General features: G+C 40.6%; 1 protein-coding gene and 1 long non-coding RNA gene across 2 annotated transcripts; one reads left to right on the top strand and one right to left on the bottom strand.

Annotated features, from left to right (window-relative positions):
* The first annotated feature begins 9,417 nt into the window (after window positions 1-9,417).
* Window positions 9,418-18,515, top strand: LOC117532593. The gene is made up of 3 exons (XR_004566890.1): window positions 9,418-9,579; window positions 16,224-16,278; window positions 18,428-18,515. It is a non-coding gene; the product is annotated as an uncharacterized LOC117532593 (long non-coding RNA).
* A 4,022-nt stretch (window positions 18,516-22,537) lies between these two features.
* ccl20a.3 (chemokine (C-C motif) ligand 20a, duplicate 3) lies at window positions 22,538-23,490 on the bottom strand. Its single transcript, XM_034196188.1, has 4 exons — window positions 23,361-23,490; window positions 23,121-23,220; window positions 22,946-23,020; window positions 22,538-22,824 (listed from the first exon to the last, which is right to left on the bottom strand). Exons 1-4 carry the CDS (start codon window positions 23,434-23,436, stop codon window positions 22,776-22,778), a joined length of 300 nt encoding a protein of 99 aa, XP_034052079.1. The 5' UTR covers window positions 23,437-23,490; the 3' UTR covers window positions 22,538-22,775.
* Between the last annotated feature and the right edge of the window lie 714 nt (window positions 23,491-24,204).

Genomic DNA, 24,204 nt, shown 5'->3' with positions numbered 1-24,204 from the left:
TGTAAGTAAGGGCGCTCATGGAGGACAAAAGACAAAAGCAGGAAGAAGTCAAAACATAACAGAAAAAAGCACAAGACAAAGTTGAACCAACCTTTAAAAATGCTATGACAGACAATCACTAGCATTTATGCTCACCTCTACAAAATGTAATTTGTGACACTCAGTCAACTTTTTTAATTCCCTGATTTGTCACAACTCTGCAAATCTACAACAAAAAAGGTACTTGTGTGTAGAAGTCTTTTAGTTACTTGTGCACAATTGCCGCAGGAGAGAAAAGTCTGACTTTTCTTCCCCCTCTACTAAGAGGCAAGTGTATTTTTATCCACAGAGGAAACCTCCAACCCTGTATTTACCAGGGGTGGGGTCACACCAGGCAGAGTGCAAGCCAGCATCAAATCTATCACTACAGTGCAGACAGAGAGCCTCTCTGTTAGGGGTGAGTACAGCGTGATATGTTTACTGTATGACCACTTCTGAGGGATTACTGTAACTCCATAGGAAGTGTGGTTTCTATGTTTATTGTGGCACTAGTATATATGTATGTATGCATCTTTCCAGAATAAAGCAACTTCCAGTTGAGCTATATTGCACATGCCACCAAGACCACAGCTTTGTTGTTTCTTTCAACCCTATAGCTAACAGTATAGCTATAAGGGACTGTGTTAAAATGATATGGGGTCAGAAAAGGTTCTTGCTATGAGGACAGTAGTTTGGCTTTTTTTTTCTGGGAGAGCAGGGGGTTCCATTTTTTATATCAAGGGTTAGAGTTACTGTGATTTGGGACTGCATTTGTGACCAGGACTGGTGTTTGAAGGCATTTTAAGAATCTAAATCATTTTCCAAATCTGCATTTCAAATGTACATCCTTTTGAATTTTTTTATGAATTTGTTTTAAGATGTTCTGAAGCATGGTTATGAAGGATGTTTTTTTTTCTCTCAGAAGGATACCCTAACTTCGGAGATTGTACCGTGCTGAGAGGATGAGGAGTGTCACCACATATTTTGTCACTGCTCTGTGACATTCACTAACCCTGTCCTGACTCATGTTTCCTTTTGCTGCAAGGGAAAACAGTGCGTGCGCCTCGTTGGTGGGCTGTGCTACGGCTGCAGAATCCAAAGAAGAAAAGTATAAACACATCTATTATATAAATGTTGATTTATTGGTCAGCAGGTATTAACTTAATATATCACTGATTTTGCATGTTGCACATTGTGGTGGTCGTTGCTCTGCCACGGGTCACAGGATCAGGTCACAGTCTTACACTCGCACTTGTTCTCAGGCTATCAAAAATGCAACAAGCTCTTACTTTAACATGATGGATTGTGGATAAATATTTAAGCAAAGGGTTTTGTCCCCCCTCCTGTTGTTGTGAGTGCTCTACAGCAAATTGTTTATGTAGAATTTGGTTCTGTCTATCCTCACGTTTAAGTTAAGGTTGTGCGCAATAAGGTCAGTCAGTGTTGTTTACAACTGTGTTACCAAATTAAAACATGTTTGTATGTGGCACCAGTTTTTGCAGATGCCTGTGGCATCAGAAAGAGACAAAAGAGAACATCTAAGGCCGTGAAGATAATATTTGATAAAGGATTTGTTGGCCACAGGGCGTAACAAATCTATTTCACTTGGATAAGACATGTAGCAGAAAACCATCCCTATACTATAATCAATCAGACTTACGACCTACCGTGAACATGAGTTGCAACATGTTTTGATTTAATTTGCATTTTTTCCTTTTATTTAAAATGTTAAGTATCTTGCAGGCCCATATGATCCTATAACTTCCACTAAGAGTATGGCTGGGACTTTTCCCATGTTCTTGGTCATTTTTTATTTAATTCTAATCTTTACATTGGCTTTGTTAGATATTTCATTTGTGCTTAATGTATACTGTATTATTTATAAAGAATTGTTGAGAAGGTAGTTGCAGCTTTTTTAAATTAAGCAAAGGGTGCAAGGAAAATATGTATTTCTCAACCCCAGAAACTCTTCTACAGTACATCCCTAACCAGCCATGATATGCTCATACATTCGTTATAAGCATTTGCACACCATATTATGCCTCGTTATACTTCCCTTACACACACATGCGAGCAGATGCACACATAATCTGGCCCTAACATGAAAGCATTGGCGCGCAAAAAAACAACACACACATTCACACAGCCTCAGGATCATCCTCAGTCAGTTACATAACGCACTGCCAAACGTCCATCTTTATTGAGGTCAGTTCCTTTAACGAGAAACACGCTCTCCCAGCAGCTGTGTTAGTCAGCCTGGCGGTAAATTTGTCTTCACCTTCGGGCAAAACATAAGAGGCTCTGTCAGTTTGGCAAATGGTGACTTTGGACAGCTTGGGTAATGGTGTTTGGAGCAAATGCATTCTGACCACTGCTTGTTTTTTTGTGGTAACATTGCGTCGTTTCAATATAAACCAAACACATGCAACTTTACTTGGTTTATTACTTTTAAACAAAAATGCACAGATGTGTGTGTCTATGTGTGTGTTGTTCCTGGCCGTGGGAGAGAGGCCTGCGGGAGACACAGAGGGGTCACATATAAGAGGCTTGCGGGCAGACAAGTGAAAAGGAGGCCCTTTCTTGGACAGAGACTACGGATTAGGATGAAAGACGTATGAGTGGGGGATGCTCTCTCTTTTTTATCTGTCTCACACTCTTGCTGCATCTCTCTGCTACATTCTGCATGATATCTATTCAAAGAAAGAGCAAGGAAAAAAGAAGAAAGACAGACACAGTGGCAGATGCAAAAAAGGACATGAAAAGCCATAGAGATAAGATAGTTAGATATTGGGGCATTCGGATTGAGACCTTGACAGATCGATAGCCTCTTTAGAATTCAGTTTGTGAGAGGCCGAAAGAGGCCATGAAATGCGCTGCTCTTTCCCAGCCACTTGATTCGTCACACATGCTAAGAGAATTTAACACACTCGCTTCTGGAAGGCAAATATATGCTCCACACACATGTACATGTGAAGACATACACAGATACAAGGCCATGCACTCATCGAGCGTCCACGCCCAGCGTTTGGCCTCTATTGAAACACTGAATGAAACACCTGCACTGAAGCCACGACTGACCAACAAACTTTGCAAAGGTCCTTTTTTTGTCGCACACTAACCACTACATATTCTTAAGTATTCATATTTCTATTCGTATTCTTATGACTGTGGTCATTTCTTGCATTCTCTGCTGAAAATACAAAGCAGCATGTAGCTTTAAAATGTTACACAACTGTGCTTTTTATTCCGATAATGTTATGGATGGTTGCAGCTTTAGGTAGACTACATACATTGAGGCGAACTCAGCTCATGCGTGTGCTGTGTAGCAAAGCAAAAATAACCCTGGCTATCACACGCTGAGGCTAGTATAATGTTGTTGACAAAGCGGGGCCAACAGATCTGAGTTAATGTGACAGTTAACTAGCATTAATTCAGGAGCAAAGGTAAATGAAGCGGGCCTGCGGACAGGACAGGGGAGTACGGTGGGGATGGGAAGACGTGTGTACTGTACCACACTGGACCATGCTTGGATGAGCATGTAGGCCATGCCAACAACAATGCATAATACAGCCTCTGGTGATGGGGGATGGATATGCACACAACCTCACACACACATAGACATACACTTGCACAAACACACACGCACAAGCTTACACGCATGCACAGACATTGATGGTGATGGGGCATGGAGCAGTTTATGCTCATATCAAGAGAAAGTCTTTGATCAGTGTGACAGGAAGGGCACTCGCCCCAAAGGAATTAGCTAACTCTTGCCTTGCAAAAGCACATACACAATAAATCAGGCATGTTTGCATTTGCACAGAGGAAAGAGTCTGATATTTAACTTCATTAATATGCTAAATGTATGAATATGATTTGTTACGGTTCAACGTCCAGAGTAGCATGTCCAAGAGTGGCATGATAATCATGAAGAGAAAAATGTGCAGAAATTCAGGTTGCGTGTATAATCCTCTCAGTTTAATAGGTTGTTAAGCTGCACAAGCAATTTACATTTGACTTTTAAATATGCACAACCACCAGTTTTATTTATCCAGTTAAAAAAAAAATGAAACAGTGTTTCTGACACGAGGAATGTGTAACAGATTTAATATTTTGTTTATTTCTGCCTCTGGAGTCGGGAGTAGCAGTGCTTTATATTGGATACAAATGGGATACATGTTTAGTGGCTCCTGGAAGGTGCTCAACATCTTTTCGGATCCATCGCTCCAATTCACAATCTGCTTAAAATGATTAAAGGCATTATGTGCAGTATTTATTTAATATTCCATACTCATAATCTAAATTGAAATCCTTAAGGTAGTTATTTCACATTTTTGGATACATGTTTATTTGATCTCTTGCTGAGAGTAAGATAAGAAAATGTACTCTCTGTATTAAATGTAATGCTATAGCCAGCAGCTGGTCAGCTGTTTATCATAAAGACTGTAACCGGAGGTAACCAAAAGCAGAACATTCTAAACCCCCCAAAAAACACACAGATTGTTATATTTAATCCGATGTTTTAGAGAAGATTGAACAAAAAAAAAGATGTTTTAAGGCAATGGGAAAAACGTTTTTCAAATCAAATCAAATCAAGTTTTATTTATATAGCACATTTATAAACGATTTTTGGTCGAGCCAAAGTGCTGTACATATAATAAAAATAGCCTACAGTAGAGACACTTTACAGCAAATACAACAGCACAGATTGTTCAGAATATCAGTATGAGAAAAACGACACCCTCTATCCTTAGACAGTTTTTGTTACCTCAGGACAGAGTTAGGCTAGCGTTTCCCCCTGTAATTCAATGGCTTTCAGCATCCCTATACACATCTGCTATTCTGGGCTATTTAGACTAAATAGGCTCAATTTGACTTGTTAAGTGTAAACTGGATCTCATTTTGGCCCTTGGGAACGGTGCTTAAGGTTGTTAGAGTCGTCCACCCACTCATAGATTTGTATAGAAGAGGAGAAAAGAGGTGACAGAACAAGAGCATAGAGCAGAAGTGCAGAGGAATTAAAACCAGCATTGTAGCAGCAATGAACAGAAGTAAAAGAATAAATGGTCCCAATCTGGCTGCACTTTCCGCTAGAATAGCTGCCCGTCCAAAAGCCCATGCCCAATCCCCCATTTCACTTTTGTCCGTCTCCAAACCCTGCGGATGCTCCGCTTGTGTAGCAGATGCACATAACCAAAGGATGTGAGGCTTGAAAGCAATGGGAAATTCATTACATATTCCTACCCCCCTCCATTCACCATAATCACCACAATTAGCAGACATCTGCAGTGACTCCAAAGCTGGGAGTGTATTAAGGCAATCAGAGCAGCTTCACAGACAGCACTGACGGCAGCCCCCTCTGTGATGGGCCTCATCCTGAAGGGAAGCATTCCATTAGAAACTCAGTGATTAATTGAGACGCAGAATTTGTTCCTGGCATCGAGCAAGAATGAAACCCGACAGGAGGCATCCATGATGGCAAAGTTGTACGCGGGTTAGTGGAGGTGGTCCGGGGTTGCCGGGGATTGTGCCATACTGTTGATGATGTGAGATAAGGTGCTTACACTGTGGTGGCAATTAGCTGCATGAGAACAGTTACCAGATAACAGCTATATGAAGATGCTCTGACCCATCAAGTAAACAAAACCTGTGTGTGTCTAATGATTACCCTGATTTTATAGCTACTTACGTTTGAGGACAAAGAAAAACTAACAAAAAACGATTTGTTTGTGATTGGTATTGATAATACACCCCAGTGTTCTGTTTCAGAAAAACAATTGATATCTGGATTTCCAAAGCACTGGGCCTTTAATGGTGGCTATGTGCACGTAACTCTAGCTTGCAGATAAAGGTTTGACTGCTAAATATTAAAGGAATAGTTTGACATTTTGGAAAATACATTCATTTACTTTTTTGCTGAGACTTAAGATTTTTCCATATACGAAAAACTCATTATGCACTGAAACCTTGAACACAGAGTCCGATAGATTTTCTTCTTCTATTTGTTGTGATAAATTAAATGTATTACGTGAGTGCACAATACAGCATTGACTTGTCAATTGTCATTAAAAAGATTAACCCGCCATAGAGCATAATGTCGCTTTAAAGTCTGTTTACCCTAAATGGGACCATCATTTACAAAATGAACATCATTGAATTTGAGCACACTTGAAACAAGCTAATAAGACCATAAACTAATTGGGAGAATGTGTAGTGAAGTACCAAATCATGTAATAAGTAGGATCCTTTTTTCTCATAGACTTCTATACAATCAGACTTCTTCTAGCAACTGGTGGAGTAGCTCAATACTGGACATATCAGAGATTTCAGATTTAAGCATTTCTACATTAGCCTCAGTCTTTCAGACCCAGAGGATGGATTAAACACTATACAATGACTGTTCTGAACTCTTTGAAGACTGTGCAAAGGCAAAGGCCTTCAGATGAGAAAAGTGTTACCACTCACCTATTCGACAATATTCTCAATCTCCTTGTCTAACTCTAAAAAATAAATAAAGGTAATACACATATTTCCTAAAATGTGAAAATATTCCTTTCAAATGTCTGCCTGACTAATTATCTGAAATGTGTCCTACTGTACAGTATATGCTCCATCTGTGGAGGATGACAGCATGTTAGACAGCTCATTACTGGAGCAGTTGGAGATGTCACTCTTACTAGGCACAGTATGGGACAGCCATGGTTTTAAGCCTCAGCTTAATACGTTGTCATGGTAATCAACAGTAGCACATCGGACACTTTCCATTTGTGTTAAGTCCAGGGCTGACTAGAGTCTGGATCACACACATATGAATGTAAACGTAAAGAGCTTTCAAATAGATGAAAACACATATTTAAATGTTTATTGGCAACATGCTTAAACGTTGGGTAAACACTTGCGAAAGGAGTCATAGACAAGCGATCTGACTCAACATTATCAAACACAACAAGATCTAGTTTGCTAACATTATAGTAGACAATATTGGCCACAATAAGCTATGGTGTAGTGTTTTGAGTTAAGCTAGGATGGAATACAATGAATGCAATGTTTTGTTTTTGTTTTTTAGGTAATACATGCATCACAAATGTTAGTAATCCATTAATCCTGGAACTCATCCTAAAATGACAATAAGCCTCTGGGTGCAAGGGGCAATGTTTTTCAGGTTGTGGTGGAGCCAGCGGATATCTAGGCCAAGACTTCCTTTATCTGTGCGATGCTCATTGATAACAGTCGGCCTATGTGTTCTGCCTCTTTTTCTCCTCACACAAACTATTTCCCTGCATACAACCATCGCCTGTGCAATTTTCATATGCAGAATCTGTTTATAGAGAATATGAAAGCATGCACAAATGCTTGTGGCTTCTTTAATTTAAACATTATGTGTTGTTTAGCATTTAAAAGGTAGTGGGTGGTGACTTCTTCCACTTTCTAGTGAGGCTTGAAGTATCAGGTTATCAATGTTCATTTGTGGTAAATAATTATAGAGGGATGAAACCCAATTTAATGGTCGCACACGCAGAGCACACAGCACACACAGTGAAATGGATCCTATGAAGTGTTTCAGAGGCGGGTCCATTGAAAAATAAACTCCAGCCAAGTACGTCCTTATTAACGGCTTATAACTGAATTAAAAGTAACAAATTAATGGAATTGTTGCTAGGGTTGCCTTATCAGTAAGTGGTGCCAAAATCTTAAAACCCATTGACAACCGCATGACCCTTGAATTAAAATGAATATATGACTTTCACCGACTATGGAATTATAAGGTTTTCACATGATAGCAGTCACACACATAAACTCCCACGCGGTTAGATTTGTGAAAGAGCTGTGATTGAAGCTGCAGCTAAATTAAGAGGGAAAAGAGATTAGAAGCTTAAAGGAAATCAAGCCAAGGCTGTTGCTCTCGTATGGATGTTAGAAATTAGACTGAATACTGAATAAATCTAGGTGCTATACTTCTGAGAGCATCATTCCCACCAGTTATGCAAATTAGCCTTCAAATCCGCACAATAATCAGATGATGTGCCGCTTTGTTGAGATTTGAGCATGCCATTTTATCGGTTTAACCGAGACAAGAGCAGAGAGTCTTCCCGAAAAAGAACTAATTTGTGGTGGACGGCCTCCTGACTGTCATAAAATTGTAGAGTCACAATGAAATGGGTGTGATCCTCCACTTGGTGCTTCCTTCCTTCCAGTCCAAGGGTCTGGGCCTAATAAAGGCCTGTGTGGTGCAGCACAGACAGGCCGCCTCTCTTGATGTGTGGAGAAATGTGTTCAATCACCATGACTACCGGAGAGAGAAGAGCCCCTGCTGTGGCTATTAGGATTTCTCTGTCTGCTCACACACCGGCTCAGTATGCAGGTTAACAACTCACAGTTTTGGATGTGATTGTGTGTGATGCGGGAGGCCTGTAGGTCAAGGGTGATTTAGCATTGCAATTATCCAAGAAGAAGTGGTGGCTTTTATGATTTAAATAATCATCTAGAAAACACCTAAAATGGTCTGCCCCGGACTCCCAACAGTAGCACTGATGTGAGAGGGAACATGAGAAAGCTTTGAGCAGTATTGATTCAGCTGAGTACTCTCGGAGCGAGTACCAGAGGATCTGAAGAGAGAATTATCCATGCACCATTCCCTCCCCTATTCCTGTGTGCAAAATTCTGCAGTTCCAGCTGTCTCGTAGCCTACATACAGCAGAAACACACACAAACACACTCTCACACAGACACCCTCACATGCATGGACACACACAAAATGTCCCATGTGCAGACACAAACACACATGCGATTTCTTTAGGTTTGATATTTGATGCAAAAAAGGGTTGTTTGATTAATTTATACATTTTCACTTCCATCGTCTGAGTCCAGCATGTTTAATTTTATTTAAAAATAGAACAGACTTAGAAAGAAAAACTTAAAAGAGAAATCCACTTTTGATCTTTCACAAATATTATTTTATTAATATTCCATAATTTTCCTATATTAAGTATATTTGTGGTTATTACAGTGATCCTAGTGCCTATGTTCAGAACTCTGAGGTCATACATATACTAACAGCTAGTACAAACATTGGGTTATCATAAATGCCCCAATTAGCCTGTTAGTCCATTTGATGATCATTATTGGATACCATAAACTGTGGTGAATAAATCCACCAATGAAATGTGAAATTCTGAGACACAAGGCATTGTCTGCATATTCCGCTTTGAGTATCCTCCTCTTTCACTCCCCACCCGGTTTCTCCTGAATAATACACGACTGCCCCTTCCCCTCCTGCCCTGCGGTCCAATGGCAGGCACGCATTTTATCAAGCTATCTCCTCTGAGCCAATCCCGGTCCTCCTGGTGATCCCTGTAAACCGGATGCCCTCCCTCCTGCCTCTCAAACAGACGTAATGCGTGGACCCGAGAGGCAGGCGCTCAATCGGTGGAGAGTTGGACTCGGACGGAAGTGATGAGAGTGAAAATACCCACTGTGGCAGACTTGAAGAAAACGCATCAGTCCACCTCGACTGGACTCTGAATCCTGCAGTTTTACCTGCAGCCGGGGAAGGGAAATTGCGTAAGTATGCCATCATGTAAAATGTAGGATAACCTAAAAACAGTAAGCATTGTCTGTTTAATCCAGTTAAAACTATACAAACCGATTCTGTATTTCGAATTTAGAAATTAAGCGTCTATAATTAATCAATGAATCTAAAGAAAGTGTGGATATTCTGCTGAATATGCACATGGGATGATTGTGTAACTGTGATAATGTGTGCCGGGGTCTGGGTTGGCGCTCAGTTCTAATGAGGGGGCTTTACGTCTCCAACACGAGCGCATGTGAAACTAGCAGCGAATAGAAAAGCGTGTCTCCCGTTCATTTCATAAGAGCCTCCGTGTGACTAGAGGGAAAAAACGAGATTTCAATTTTTTCTGCACTTTACAACTTTTATAACGCTTTGCGAGACGCGTCGATGGTAGACTACTACACAGTGTACAGATAAATGCTGCTTCCGCTGCTTGGAAAGTTTTAAGATTATGTTTAAACAGCCGGTGCAGTCCAAAGGAATCCTACTGGGAGCCTCCCAAACAATACAACTTTGATTCATTTCACTCACCACACAGTGTATGGTGCCTGAAAGTCGGCGAACACTGATAAATCGGGGCTATTATATTTCCAGCTGAACAATGCGCACCGGCTTTGTGTGGACCATCTGTCATTGTATCGACATTACAGCAGCCCTCCTGCCCCAAATAATCTGCGTGAGACACCTGAAGAGCAGAAAGCAGACAGCGATCATTCTCAGCCGCCACCCGTCTCTCGCCAAGCCGTGACTCATGATGGTATCCCTCTGTGGACGGGTGCGTAACTCAGCCCGGTAATGAATAGGCAAAATAGAAAGAAATGCAAAAGATGCAATTAAAATATATAGTGTTTAGTGATTTTCAACATAATGCATGCGCGTTTTTTCAAATGTTTGCATTTTTTTAAAAAAATGCAGACAGTCATTTAAATTGTTCAGACTGTAATCGTGGCTGTGCACATCCCACATTCTCGGAAACAGTCCGCGCGCATCTGACTTCCTCCCGGATTTGGGCCTCCAGCACATGGCAAAACAGCCAGACTGCCATTTTCAGGGTGGGCACACTGAGAGGATGCACTGACCAAATAAACACACTTCATCACGAGCGTTTTATACTCAGTTTTGGGTCCACTGTGCTACTGTGCTCTGACCCTTCTGATTATTCTAAAGCAGCTGAGACAATCTGTCTTGCTTAGCTCTCAGCATGCAGTGCCAAGCACTAATATGCCTTAAGGTTAATGAGGCAGTCTCCATAAATTCTTTCTGCCATTTGGAAGAAGTAGATTCTAGACGCTTAGTGCAGCACTGCATTTAACTGGCTATGGATTGTACACAGCGTGCTCTTAATGAAAAATGCATGGCTTTTTTTTGAAAAACAAGCACTTACCAAATGCTGACTTTTAACTGTTTGCACTTACATTTCTTGTACATATACAGTGGGAAAATGATGTATTATTTTAATAGAGAAATCTACAATAGATCAACTGACCTTTTATTCTCCTTGAGGCTGACTTACATGCAATTAAGTTGTCCCTTGTGAAGAGAAAAAGCAGCATCTTCCTGATTTTTAAATCGTGGAGCAGCAAAGTGCTTATCTCTTGTTTGGCTTCATTCACTTAGAGTTGCTCTCAAGGAGTTATCAGGCTGGGTGAATGGAGCCAAGCATCTTCCTGCTGCTGTTATGCGGGCAGGGAGGTGGTTAGATGTTGGCTTCTCTAATCTCCTGCTGGAACTATGATCATCATTCTTGTGTAATTCATTATCACATGTGATCCTCAGCTGCAACCTGCAATTATGTCAGAAGTAACCTGCTATCACGGTGGATGAGGCTCTGAACCACAGATCACCGTTCATCCGTCATCATTGTCTTCTCATAGAACTGTAAAATAAAAAAATAAAACTCTTATTGGTTTTTTTTGTCTGTGAAAAGGACATTTTGATAGCATCACATGACCCCCAGATCTTCCCGGCTGCGATCGAACATAAAAGGCAAAAGTGTGAGGAAGAAAAACTCTTTCAAACTGGCTTCCCCTCTTTTTAAGTCATTAATGCAATATGTAAACTTTTTAATCCATTATCCCTGAGTCATCTGGAAGACATAAAAAGCACAGATGTCAACTGCAGATGTCAACTTCTTTTCAGAAGACTTAAGTAATGCCTGTGTCCTTTTTTTTCCACCTCAGACTTATCTATGGATCCAAAGCAGAAGATCTAATCGCTCCTGTTTACCACATACGCTTTGTGTTCATGCATCACAGGTAAATGAGGTTAAGGGGCGAATGAGTTCATAGCAGCAGGATCCCGTGTGTGCACATGTGTGTGTTTGTGCTTTTCTTCAGTTCAGCTACAGTGTTGGGTAAATGGAAAGGTTAGGTTAGTGGAGACCCCTGGCCCCTGCCTCAGGCATATCGACATACTGCCTATCTAGTTGAGTGGACGACCTCTGACCTCTTGTCTAGCCAAAGGCTCAGGTCGGGTCGAGCCAGGTGACTTTAAGATCTTATTGGCCTGTTCAGGAGCACATGACTATTGAACTCTTTCAACTAAAAGACCAAACTGATACACTCTTACAGCTTTGGTGTGACTGTGTGTGGTTGTAATTGAAGTCACATGTACATTGATGTATAAGAAAACCATGATTAGGGATAAGGGGAACCTGTTACATTTACTCCCTCTATTCTCTGATATCATGTATTTTTAGCACTATGCTTAATAAAGTCAGAAACTTGTCAAAACATTTTGATGCTCCAGGAGCTGCTTTTATCTAGAAACTCACTCTAAAATGTTCCCTAGGTATGATGAATAAAAGATATTCTAGTGAGTTGTCAAAGACAGATTCAGGGCCTCCATTAGACTCCACTCTCAGTTCATTTATGGGATGTTGAAGCTTTGGTGTGGCCGCTTTAATCATGGAGTATGCTCGCTGAAAGACGAAAACATTGCATTAGTTCCGATCTTGTCACAGGTGAGAGAAACAGCCTGTCTCAATTCTGTCACAACATGCTCTCTATTGTATCGCCATGCCAAAAAGTCCCAATGGACATTTTGGAATCTTTCCCATTGTTCCTTAAGGAACGGGGGCTTTCATATGGAAGTGGGGAACGCCAGGAAATGACAGGCATTCTTTGTGGACTATTTGAAAATAAACTTGCGGGCCCTCGCTTCCCTCTCGACAGCTAAGCTAAAACTAGAAATAAGAAGAGAGGATTATGGTGTTAAAAATCCCTCAATGGCTTTTTCACTTCCTTATGTTTCCTGCAATTTGTCCCAAAAGTGTATTTTCTTTTTCAGCACACTGGAGACATGCCATCAGAGTTTCAGCTAAAGAGCTTTTGTCAAGGGCTTTTCACTCTGTTCGCTACATACAGTTTCCTGAATAGGGGCGTTCTTATTTTCCTTCTTATTTGTCCTTATTTCGCCTTATCTTTCCCCTTGGCTTTAAACACAACCCCACTGCTTGAGCTCTGCTTTATGAGGTGTGACAGTGAGGTCTGGGTGCTGAGGCAGTCTGTGAGGACTAGAACGTAAAGCTTTACATTCAGCCGGCTGCGGTTGGTTTTGGGGAGGACTTAAGCTCACTTTACCCCTATACAGTGCCCCGTATACAGGAACTTCCTTCATTCTGCTGAGCTGGCATGAAAGTGCAGAATTGGAAGGGGGGAAAAGAAAAAACGGTAGACCTGCCTTTCTAACCTCTGAGTCTTTAATTGCTCACATACAGTTGCTACCTTTTAATAAGGAGGAAAGAAAAGTAAAAACAGATGGTCATAATTTGAGCTTCTAAAGTCATACTATAGCATTTTTTCTTCGGTGTCAACAAGTCTGACATCTTTTTGAAGTGCAGTTTGCTGCCAGGTGTGCGTAGCTCCACTGAGACTTAATGACAGGTTTTATTTCACACGCACCTTTTTCTAGACTTTTCAGTCTCTCGCCTCAGATTAAACACACACCTTATTTCCCCCTTCTCTCTTTCTGTCTCTCCTCCTCCTCCTCCTCCTCCTCCTCCTCCTCCTCCTCCTCCTGCTCCTCCTCCTCCTCCTCTTCCTCCTCCTCTTCCTCCTCCTCCTCCTCCACCTCCTCCTCCTCCTCCTCCTCCTCCTCCTCCTCTTGTAGTTTTCCCAGCAGGCCAGTGGTAGTTCCCTGGTATTTGACCGGTGTAGCGTGGCCGGGAGGCTGGTTGTTCTGTCCTCTATGAGACAAAGACAGCGTGCCTCAAGGAGAGGGATGAAAGGAAACAGGGCAGCCACTCTTTTTACAATGGGAAACCTCCTTAGTGAGGTTGTAGAGCAAATAACCGCCTTCTCTCTTCCTTTTTTTATTTTAACAAGCACTACGACTGCGAGTGTGTCTCTATCCTTTTGTAGTAGGAAGAGAAGTGTAGTGTGTGTACGTATAGATGTGAATTTGTGTGCGTGCTTACAAAAAGGAACGGGTGTCCTTTAGAACGTTTAAAGGCTTTCTCTTCCTTACACCTGCTTAGCGTGAAGCGGCAGATGGTGTCGTCTTGTTAAAGATGTTTCCTGTGTAAAGGTTTGTTTTTGTTGTGGTTTCAACTGTACAACAGGGGTTAGAGATTGAGGGAGATAAACATAAAAACAGCTTTTAATGTATTTTTTTAGACATGTTTTTCAGCGGGTTTCCTTTGGGGATACAACTATTAATTATAAGAGTATTCAAGTCATTAAATTATACAACACATTTATATAAATTCAGCATCACTTACTTTTAGCATTTATGCGTTTGCATGTATGTTTTTAGATTTATTTTCTACTGCATTGTTGACGAGGACAAGTATAAAGAACCACAAAAGGAAAATATTGACATGGTGCTAGTACCTAATAAAAAAAATCTTTACATGCACAGAACTTAGGTTGTGTATTTATTTTGCTCTCCATCTCTAGAATCTAATATATAATGACACATTTGCTTCATAGCTGTTAACAAAATATGTTGCCACTCTATATATAGGGGGGTTTAACTACACACATATATCGTGGGCGCTCAGTCTAGTGTTATCATCTCGGGTGGTAGGGGGGGGGGCGCCGCAGGAGTCTTTTATGGCTCCTGCTCCAGAGACAACCTGTTCTCAGGCACTTCTCTTTCTGGCACTTTTTTATGACATCATAAATTCCTCCATTTCCTCTGACCAGCCTTAGGTGGATATAAAGGACATACCTGGCCAGTAATTGTCTGTCTGGCCCTCTCATCTGTCAGTCTCCCTCGACTGCTGGTGACTTCCTCCAGAGCCAGACTCTCAGGCTGCCTGAAGATACTCAGATCTCTTAGATATGGAGAGTGGACCAATAAAAACAGTGGCTTATTTGATGAGCGATAAGGCTCTTGTTTACTGAATCCTATAGGTCTTTTAGGTCAGCCTGGCACCCACGTAAGTAGGCTCTCTCCATGCATGTGCACTTCAGAACAACAGCCCACTGTAGACCTGTTGATACCTTTTGTTTGTTGAAGTCTGAGGATGAAGAGCAGAAAAAAAAGGATTAGGGGAAGAAAAGGGAGTTTTTTTGGGGGGAAATGAGCGTTCACATTCATCTGATACACTGCTGGAACAATACACGCACCAGCAAGACAACATTCCTAGGGGTTAAAAAGGTCAAGGGTCACCGAACGACCCCATCCTGCCAATCAGTCCCAATGCACTAACTCCATGCCTTTGCTTTTGGTTCATGCCTTTGCACTTGTTGAACAGACTCTGCACCTTGTGTTACAATGTGCCCTTTGCTCTCAAATAGACTAGATTTACATGGAGCATTTTCCCTGTTTCATAGGTTCGTTAAGTCAGCTCAGATATCCACAGTTAACCAAGTACAATGTACACGTCGGCTACACGACAGAAGGAAATAATTGTACTAGAAGCTGCACAGACCATCAAATTTAGTTGGTTTCTTTGGCCAAGTTTTCCTGACATTATACTTTTTTAGAATTATGTCCGCAGCCTATGTCACATTTAATACCCCAGCCAGATGTTTGGCATGCCCAGATTTTTATATCCTTGAAACAGAACCACCACAAAGCAGCGAAACTGCAATTATCCACAGTTTGAATGGTTTAAATGGCCACTTAATATAATGAACCCACCAGGGCCAAATATTAGGCCGAGGGCACTGTAGGTCGTCAAAGTCATGTTTTTCCTCCCTTCTGAAAAATCCGGGGTTCCGTTTTTTTTCTAAACAGCACACTTCAAATAAAGTCTGAAGGCTGCCATTAAAGTGGAGCATATGCATCTGTAGGCATGGAGGGGCGTGTTAGGCTCCTACAGGCAGTCTGTTAGTCATTATGGCTGAATGTACAGTATACACTGGAATGGACATGCAGCTACATTAAAGTCTCGCCCACGGCCACATCGGACCACCCAGAGACACACCACTGGCACTTCCTCCCCTCGCTTCCATAGCTCAGCCCCGGGGGAAGAGCGTTTTGGGATTTCCGGAGGATGCACTGGACATTAATTGTCTGTTGATTAGGGAACCTTTAGTGAAAACCAAATTAATTGTGCCTTTATATTATAGATAGTCAGAAAAAGCCTTTTCCCCTCCGTCTGTGCAATATAGAAGTCGGTCTCCAGCCCATTGCTTTGCCTCTAACTGTTCGTCTTTTATCTGCTTTTGTCTTCTATCTATAGGTGTTCACAATGCACCTCTTGACGTCTGTGACTCTGTGAAGATTATTTCCACCAGGTATACTGCACATCATTAAAACAGCTTCACAAAATCCGTAGTTTCTCTATTACCGAGTATCCACCATGTGTCACATTCTATTGTCCTCTTCCTCGGTGGAAAGGCAACTCAGAGAGATGACTATAAAGCTGCTTGAATTTTTATCCTGCACACTAAATCGGCTTATAGTCGAGGAAGGAGACACTGCTCTCTATTAGTGTGCAGTTAGAAATGAAAGCCTATCTGGCTGCAGCTGTGGAGGAGCTCCAAAGATGGGGACGTTTATTGTCGGAGACAAATAGAGGCCTTTTAATTTTGTCTAGCAGCTGACGCCTCTCCCCACCCACTTCTCCAAAACCGCTTTTGTCTGTAATGTAAAGTGGCCTGCTCAGGAAAGAGCCAGATACCACGAGAGTTTCGTTGAGAAAAAAAAAAAATTAAATGCAGAGTTTGTCAGCGCTAGGCTCGGGGAGGAAGGGCCTGGCTGTTTGCCATATGATGCAATTATCTGCCATTTCAGAAGATTATCTCCCTCCATCAATATAGTGTTTAAATGTGTATATGCACGTGTGTGTGTATGTGATTTGATCTTAAGTTGGTACCCCCGATGTAATGTTGAGACTATGTGGCTTGCAGCTTGGCCCCCCATTTAAGCTGGGTTAGCTATGATCTCCCCCCCCTCTAACCCCAATCCTCCCCCTCCATGATCCCTCACACACACACACACACACACACACACACACACACACACACACACACACACACACACACACACACATAGACACACATTTACAGAGTCTCTCAACACAAAAGAAATATTCAGCTGTAGAGAGGGGGGTCTCTCAGAGGGCGCGACATTGAACTGGGGGGGGATTAAGAAGAAATGGCTGGCTGACACTGGGGTTGCCATGGCAAAGCCCCCTTTTCTCTTCTCCCTCGACCCTCTGCCTAGTTTTCGTTTTAGGGCTTATTGTGGGGTGAGGCGTAAGTGTGTGTGTGTGTGTGTGACAGAGTAGGGAAGATGTAATATGGCTTATGAATTTAGTCTCTTATCTGAGCTGCTTCACCCTGAGAGAAAAGAGACTTCTAGTTCACATGCTGCAGTTCACACCAGAAAAAAGCAAGCAGAACAAGGACAAAAAACATGTGTATGGATATAGTGTTTCATGTTATTCATTTAAGTAGTTGTACATGTTATAATACATAATAGGACATTATGTGACCAGATACTGGATGTATTTTGCCATGAGCATCCAAATGAATTTGTACATGTTTACATATTCATAAAATCAAAGCATGCCTGTGAAAGAATGCAGAGGCAATAATTCAAAGAACCCAGACATAAAGCAAACTGTCTATTTTATGACCTTCTGAATTATAGCTGCCATAACGTGATGCATTACTCATTCATTGTAGCCAGTGTGTGATCATGCTAGCCTGACGTCTGCCATCCTCAGCAGAGTAATAGATGCAGGTCTAGCCCGCTGAATGACATCAGCACACTAAGCCGATGGAGCGGTGCGATGAATGACCATAGATCAGCGTTTACCATCCTGACGTCAGCCCCCCCCGTCTGCGCAGGAGCACAGCCACACTGTCGGTGGCTCTGCCCTGCTCCTGACAATAGGAGCTCTCAGCCTGTGGTCTGGCATGGCTGGGGTCTGAAAAGCTTGGCTGCACAGTGGGACATCGCAGCATTGTTCACCGGACTAGATGTCCACAAGAACAGTGGCAGGCTCCGCAATATTTCTCTAATAGTGTTCTGTGCAACAAAAGAATGGCTTTAAATACGAAAGTAAAACATCTATTGAATTACTTTTAAATATATAGAGTATTTATTTTTTACATTATATTTAACCTCCAGACCAAAGTGCTGTGCAGTCAAATAAACAAACAATACATACAAAAAATCACACAGCACAGCCCACACACCATAAAACAAGTACAAGTAAAAACGATAGACAATTTAAAAGCAACAATCTAAAATATGTCAATGCGCTAAGGGGAAGAGGTAGTAGATTATTACTATTATGATAATAGTTTTGGTTTCATTTATCCATTTTACCCCAAAAAAGAAATATCTGAATTCTACAAAAGGAAATGAGGAGGGACAGTTTTTCTACAATATTGTGCAACATCAGTGCTAACAACTTCCTCTTCTGTGTTTCAGATGCTGATACGGCCGTGTTTGAAGTGGAGATGAATGAAGTTCCTCTGGTTAATGAGGCGGTTGTAATGCAATAAAGCAGATCCTCTCAGTTTGTGTTCCAGCTTCTCCACACATCACGATCATGTACAACATAAGCAGAAGCATGTTTGCCCTGTGGACAGTGGACTCATTCTGCCACTGTCCTATTTCATTATGTCCCGTTGCTGTGCGTCCTGACCTCTGGGCTGTGAGTGACATCCTCGCCTCCTTCCCTGTCCCTCTGTCCTCCCTCCTCCACATCCTGCCTCGTCTTGTCACCTCGGCTCACACTCTCCTTCCTGCTTGCCTCGGTGAACATTCAACGCTGTCGGTGAGTTTTGATATGGATCACATAAAAACCATCGACCGTTGACTGTGCCCCGAGGCTTGCTCTGACGACGCCTGGAATGAAATGAACAAAAGGGCAAAGTGGGCGCATGTAAAATCTAGACACGAAGCCACACACACATGCATAGACAAAAGTGACACTCTATTTCCACTGTACGCAAAGACCATAGGTCACAATCAACATTCATTGCTGTCGCTGGGTTGGACTGTGTAGAAAGCTCACTGAACAATGAGTGCAACTGTGGCCCAGATCTGCCCAACTCGCGTCTCAGCCAATCAGCCGACCGGATGTGAAACACTGATTTCTTTATTTATATACTTCTTGTTTTTCACTTCTATTTTACCCTCTCTTCCTCCCTCCCCGGTGCTGGATAGTGTTCAGGGGAAGAGAGAAAAAGAACAAGAGAGATAGACACAAATAGACTTCTGGCGGCTTGCTTGTCCTCATCCTCCTCTCCTCTAATTGGTGGTTATGTGTGCAGCAAGGGGGAAGGAAACGGAGTGAATGTGTAATCATTTGGAGTCTCTTCTCCTTTAGATGTTTCAACCTTGTCTTTTTTGTTTGTCTAATTATACACCGAGCAGTTAACTCTGTGTTAACTCTGCCAGCAAGAATGAGCGAGAGATAAAGAAAGGAAAGTCAAGGGCAAACAAAAAAAGATTATAGCACATGAAAATAATGTTCTAGTTTTAAGTTTATTTATTCTAATATCCTTCCTGGGGTTACTTCAGATGGGCCAGGATATAAGCAATTTTCTAATGCAGATTGTTCTCACCTCTCTGAGGATGTCTCATTATCTGTGTTTGAGCTTCATGAGACACTGTCTGCTTTTCTGCCAGTGTGTGTGTGCATGAATGCCATGATAAAAGACCTGTCTGCTCATCCCAGAGTGCAATATGTTATTTTCTTTTCATACTAAAGCAGACTGCTCTCTCATGGGGAAACACACAAGTCTATATAACCTTGTCTTCCTGCAGATAGTGTGACCGGCCACGCTGCTGCCATCTCTCTTTTCCCCTCCACAACAACTCTGCACTGTATCTGTATTTCATATAATATAAACACAGTTGAGATATATCAAGGAATGTGTTGAAGGAAGCATGTCTGATTCATAAATTAATCCAATAAAGTTAAATCAATATCCATGCAATTGTGTTTGATGGGATTATTTACGGTGTGAATTCATCATATAAATCCTATTCAGCCCACTCCAGAATATCTTTCCAACACTGTCTTTCCATAGACTCTATCACATTTTTCTAAAAGTATATACTCCCTGTCATTTAGTTATACATGTCCAGGTCCTTCTCTTCACAGTCTCTCTGTATTATTCATAGAAAAGCACTCTGTACAGTGGTGCAGAACAGTGGAGGTGATGTAATAGTGGCTGTGAGCATTGCTCCAGACTGTCATTTGGGATGGATTCATGCGGCAGGAGAAAACGCTCGTTTGTTCTGCTTTGTTGGTGTTGCCAACAGCCGATGGCCAAGGATTGGGCATCAAGTACATCAATCAACGTACTTATTTGTTGCTGTTTAAAATACAGGAAAGAATATGTGAGAGACATGAAACTCACCCACGTCGAGTCTCGGTCGAGAAGGAAGAAGTTTCAAGATGAAGCTTGAAGTCAACATCATTGTTTGATGTAGCCCTGATCTTTAGAATGCTTTATGATAAAACTTTCCAAATAAAAATAGCACTGAAACAGCAAAAACTAATAAAAGTGCCGCTGAACATCATTTCACAGCTCTTCTTCTTTGAAGTGATACTACCGCCATCTAGTGGTCAAAGAGTTATTCAAACGACTACGTGCACAAGCTGATCATTCTGTAATGTGAACATGATATACTTCATTTTTACAGTTTATCCTATTTTTTTAATTTTATGATTTTAACTGATCCTCGATCTACAATTGTTTTTCTACTTTAAAATATAAGTACTTTTAAAAATTATTCTGTATCACTTGAACACTTTGTAACCCTGGCTTTGGTTTTCCATGTTCAAAGTATTCTACCAGAGGTGGAAGAAGTACACCGATCTTGGACTTGGAGTAAAAGTAGAAGTACCAGAGTGTAGGAATACTCTGTTACAATACATGAATAAAAGTTACAGTGCAGTTTAAGATAAGAATAGTTCAATTAAAAGCAGCGACAAAAAGAAAAGTCTTCAGCCTGGATTTAAAAGTAGTCAGAGTTGCAGCGGACCTGCAGGTTTCTGGGAGTTTGTTCCAGATATTTGGAGCATAATAACTGAACGCTGCTTCTCCATGTTTAGTTCTGACTCTGCGGACAGAAAGCTGACCAGTCCCTGAAGACCTGAGAGATCTGGATGGTTCATAATTTATTAGAAGGTCATACATGTATTTTGGGCCTAAACCATTCAGTGCTTTATAAACCAGCAGCAGTATTTTGAAATCTATTCTTTGACACACAGGAAGCCAGTGTAAAGACTTCAGAACAGGAGTGATGTGATCCACTTTCTTAGTGTTAGTGAGGACTCGAGCAGCAGCGTTCTGAATCAGCTGCAGCTTTCTAAAAGATTTTTTAGCGAGACCTGTGAAGACACCATTGCAGTAGTCGAGTCTACTGAAGATAAAAGCATGGACAAGTTTTTCCAAATCCTGCTGTGACATTAGTCTTTTAATCCTAGATATATTCTTTAGGTGATAGTAGGCTGATTTAGTAACTGTTAATGTGACTGTTGAAACTCAGGTCAGAGTCCATGACTACACCTAGATTTCTAGCTTTATCTGTTGTTTTGAAGTAGGCCTACAAGTAAAAATCCTGCATTGCATAAGTTACTCAAGTAAAAGTACAAAAGTATAAGCATCAAAATATACTTAATAAAGTACTAAAAGTAAAAGTTTTCATTATGCAGATTGGCCCATTTCAGAATCATATATATATTATATGTTTTGATTATAATTATTGTTATTGTTAAAGTGTTATCAAAGTTGGTAAAGGTGCAGCTATTTTTACTGACTTTGTATATATATATATATATATATATATATATATATATATATATATATATATATATATATATATATATATATATATATTGTATACAGGGTAGCTTGTGAATTTACTCCAGCTGTAACTAAAGTCTTATTTAAGTGTTGTTTAATCCAAATCTGAGAAGCAACTAAATGTATTAAATAAATGTATTGGAGTAAAATTACACTTTTTACCTCTGTACTGTAGTGGAGTAGAAGTACAAAGTAGCATAACATGGAAATACTCAAGTAAAGTTGTACAAAATTAGGTACAGTACTTGAGTACATCTATTTAGTTACTTTACACCACTGTCTATAACAATGTTTTGGAACTACTTTCATTCAAACTACCTATTTAGCAATATATATACAAATATCTGTATTATTCTCCAAGAGTTAAAAGTTAATAAGTTAAAGGATAGTACCAGCAGAAAATCATTACACCATGACCTATAAATGATTATCACTCCTCTTCAGTACAGGTGATGTAAGCATGTCTGTTGACATGGAAATACCTATTTTGCAATGTGCTTCAAACAGCTCTCATTACTTCCTCCTTCTAACGTCACAGCACTTTTGCCATGTTTTGATCACAGAACACAAAACTTCCAGAGCTGGAATTTCTCACCGTGATCATAAACAAGGAAGTAAAGTGTAAAGATGTTTTCACGTGTAGCAATTTAATTGTTACGTTTTAACAATAGACCATGCACGGTAGTGTTTTAATTAAGAGACTTGTCACAATGTATTCCTTTTTTTTAACAAAACTTTAATGATTATATATTATAACATTATGTACAAATACATTTCATTATAAAACACAAATAATATGAAAATAATATTCTAAATTGCTCTTACAACTGAGCTGATTCTTGTGTTGCATTGCCAGTGTCTCACAGTTCAGTTACTGAATAACTGAACTGTAAAACATCATTGGTCTCACAGTATGAGGGTAACAGGCAGGAAAACGGCTCCATCGTCTCTCTTCAAATACCAGCCTGTGTGGACTTCATGTGAACCATTTGTGCTTTATTCCTGCAATGAGAATTGATCCTGTTATAATTGTATTCAATCTTTTTGTGTAAATACATTTCACAGCCTGCAAAATATCACAGTTTCTGAGTTATGTTGCACAATTGTATGAAATTAATCTTACCTTAAACGGTCAACATAGTACATCACCCAGTTCAAAGCAGGGTCAGTGCATGCTTTACCCTTCTTTGTGTGGAAACTATGGATTATAAGAAAAGAAAAAAGATTATACACTTATAAACATAAATGTTATGGGGCATACATCTTTAATGTCTGGTTGTGAAGGAGGAGACACTCACATAATGGCACTGATAGGACACAGCCCTGTGACTGTCTGGACAGAGTACCCCTTGATTTTAAGAAATGGTATTTTGGTTTTCATGTAATTTCGACAACATCCTGTGAAAAAAGGAGAAAAGATCATTAGATACTGGATAGAAAAAAACAAGTTAAGAGAAATGCATCTTTATATCAAAACATAAAACCATATAGGAAAAGCATTTAAAATCAAACCATAGAAACGAAGGAAACTATAATACCTGGAGATGCATTTGTGGCCAGCAGACAAACGGTGAGCAGTGTGATCACCATCACTGAAGCTTTGATTGACACCATGTCTTCTTCTGTGTTGGCAGCAGAGACTCTGAGCTGTTCTGTCCTCAGGCGGTGTCAGGGAGGTTGTGTTCATTGAGCTGTCAAGGACTGCCGCCTTTTATAATTCTCAGAGGTAGGAAACTTCCACATGGAAGAGATGAACATATTACAACATCACAGAAAACCCCCGTCAATTTCCCCTTTAAAAAAAGAGAAAGTGTGGGGGGAGGACACACACACACACACACACACACACACACACACACACACACACACACACACACACTCTCTCTCACACACGCAGGTAGCAGGAGCATTGTTGTTAGTAAAGATAGTACTGACGCATGTGCATGTGTATTTCTAGTTTGAATCAGATCTTATTAAATAAAAAAACTCCATAATGCAATTTGAATGTAAAAATATGTTGTTAGGTCAAACTTTTAAAGCTTAAAGGTCAGTCAACCCATAATAATTCAGTGTTGTTTTCTCAGGGATTTTACTGTCAATATTAATGGAATATTATTGTTGATGAATGATTATGCATGCTACAAAAATATCTATATATAAGTCATTGTATCACTTGGCATGTCAACCATATATAAATATACTGTAAGAAAATAATTAAAACTGTAATGACAAACCAGCACATTAGACAACAAGTTTGTTACGTCTTTCCATCACCACTCCTAGATACGACAAAGAGTCAAGTGCTACATGGGAAGTGACACAGGTGTGGCTACTTCTCTGTGTGACTTTACCACACAAAACACTGGGAAAGGCAGCAAATAT

Source organism: Gymnodraco acuticeps, unplaced genomic scaffold (assembly GCF_902827175.1).
Source record: "Gymnodraco acuticeps unplaced genomic scaffold, fGymAcu1.1, whole genome shotgun sequence".
Taxonomy (NCBI): domain Eukaryota; kingdom Metazoa; phylum Chordata; class Actinopteri; order Perciformes; family Bathydraconidae; genus Gymnodraco; species Gymnodraco acuticeps.
This window is presented reverse-complemented; position numbering and strand designations above follow the sequence as displayed.

Excerpts from the sequence above, each read along its gene's own strand:
- ccl20a.3 (XM_034196188.1), bottom strand. The coding sequence starts at position 23,436 with ATGGTGTCAATCAAAGCTTCAGTGATGGTGATCACACTGCTCACCGTT. Across the intron at positions 23,221-23,360 it reads GGCCACAAATGCATCTCCAG|GATGTTGTCGAAATTACATG; the intron begins GTATTATAGTTT and ends CTTTTTTCACAG. Across the intron at positions 23,021-23,120 it reads TGTCCTATCAGTGCCATTAT|TTTCCACACAAAGAAGGGTA; the intron begins GTGAGTGTCTCC and ends TATAATCCATAG.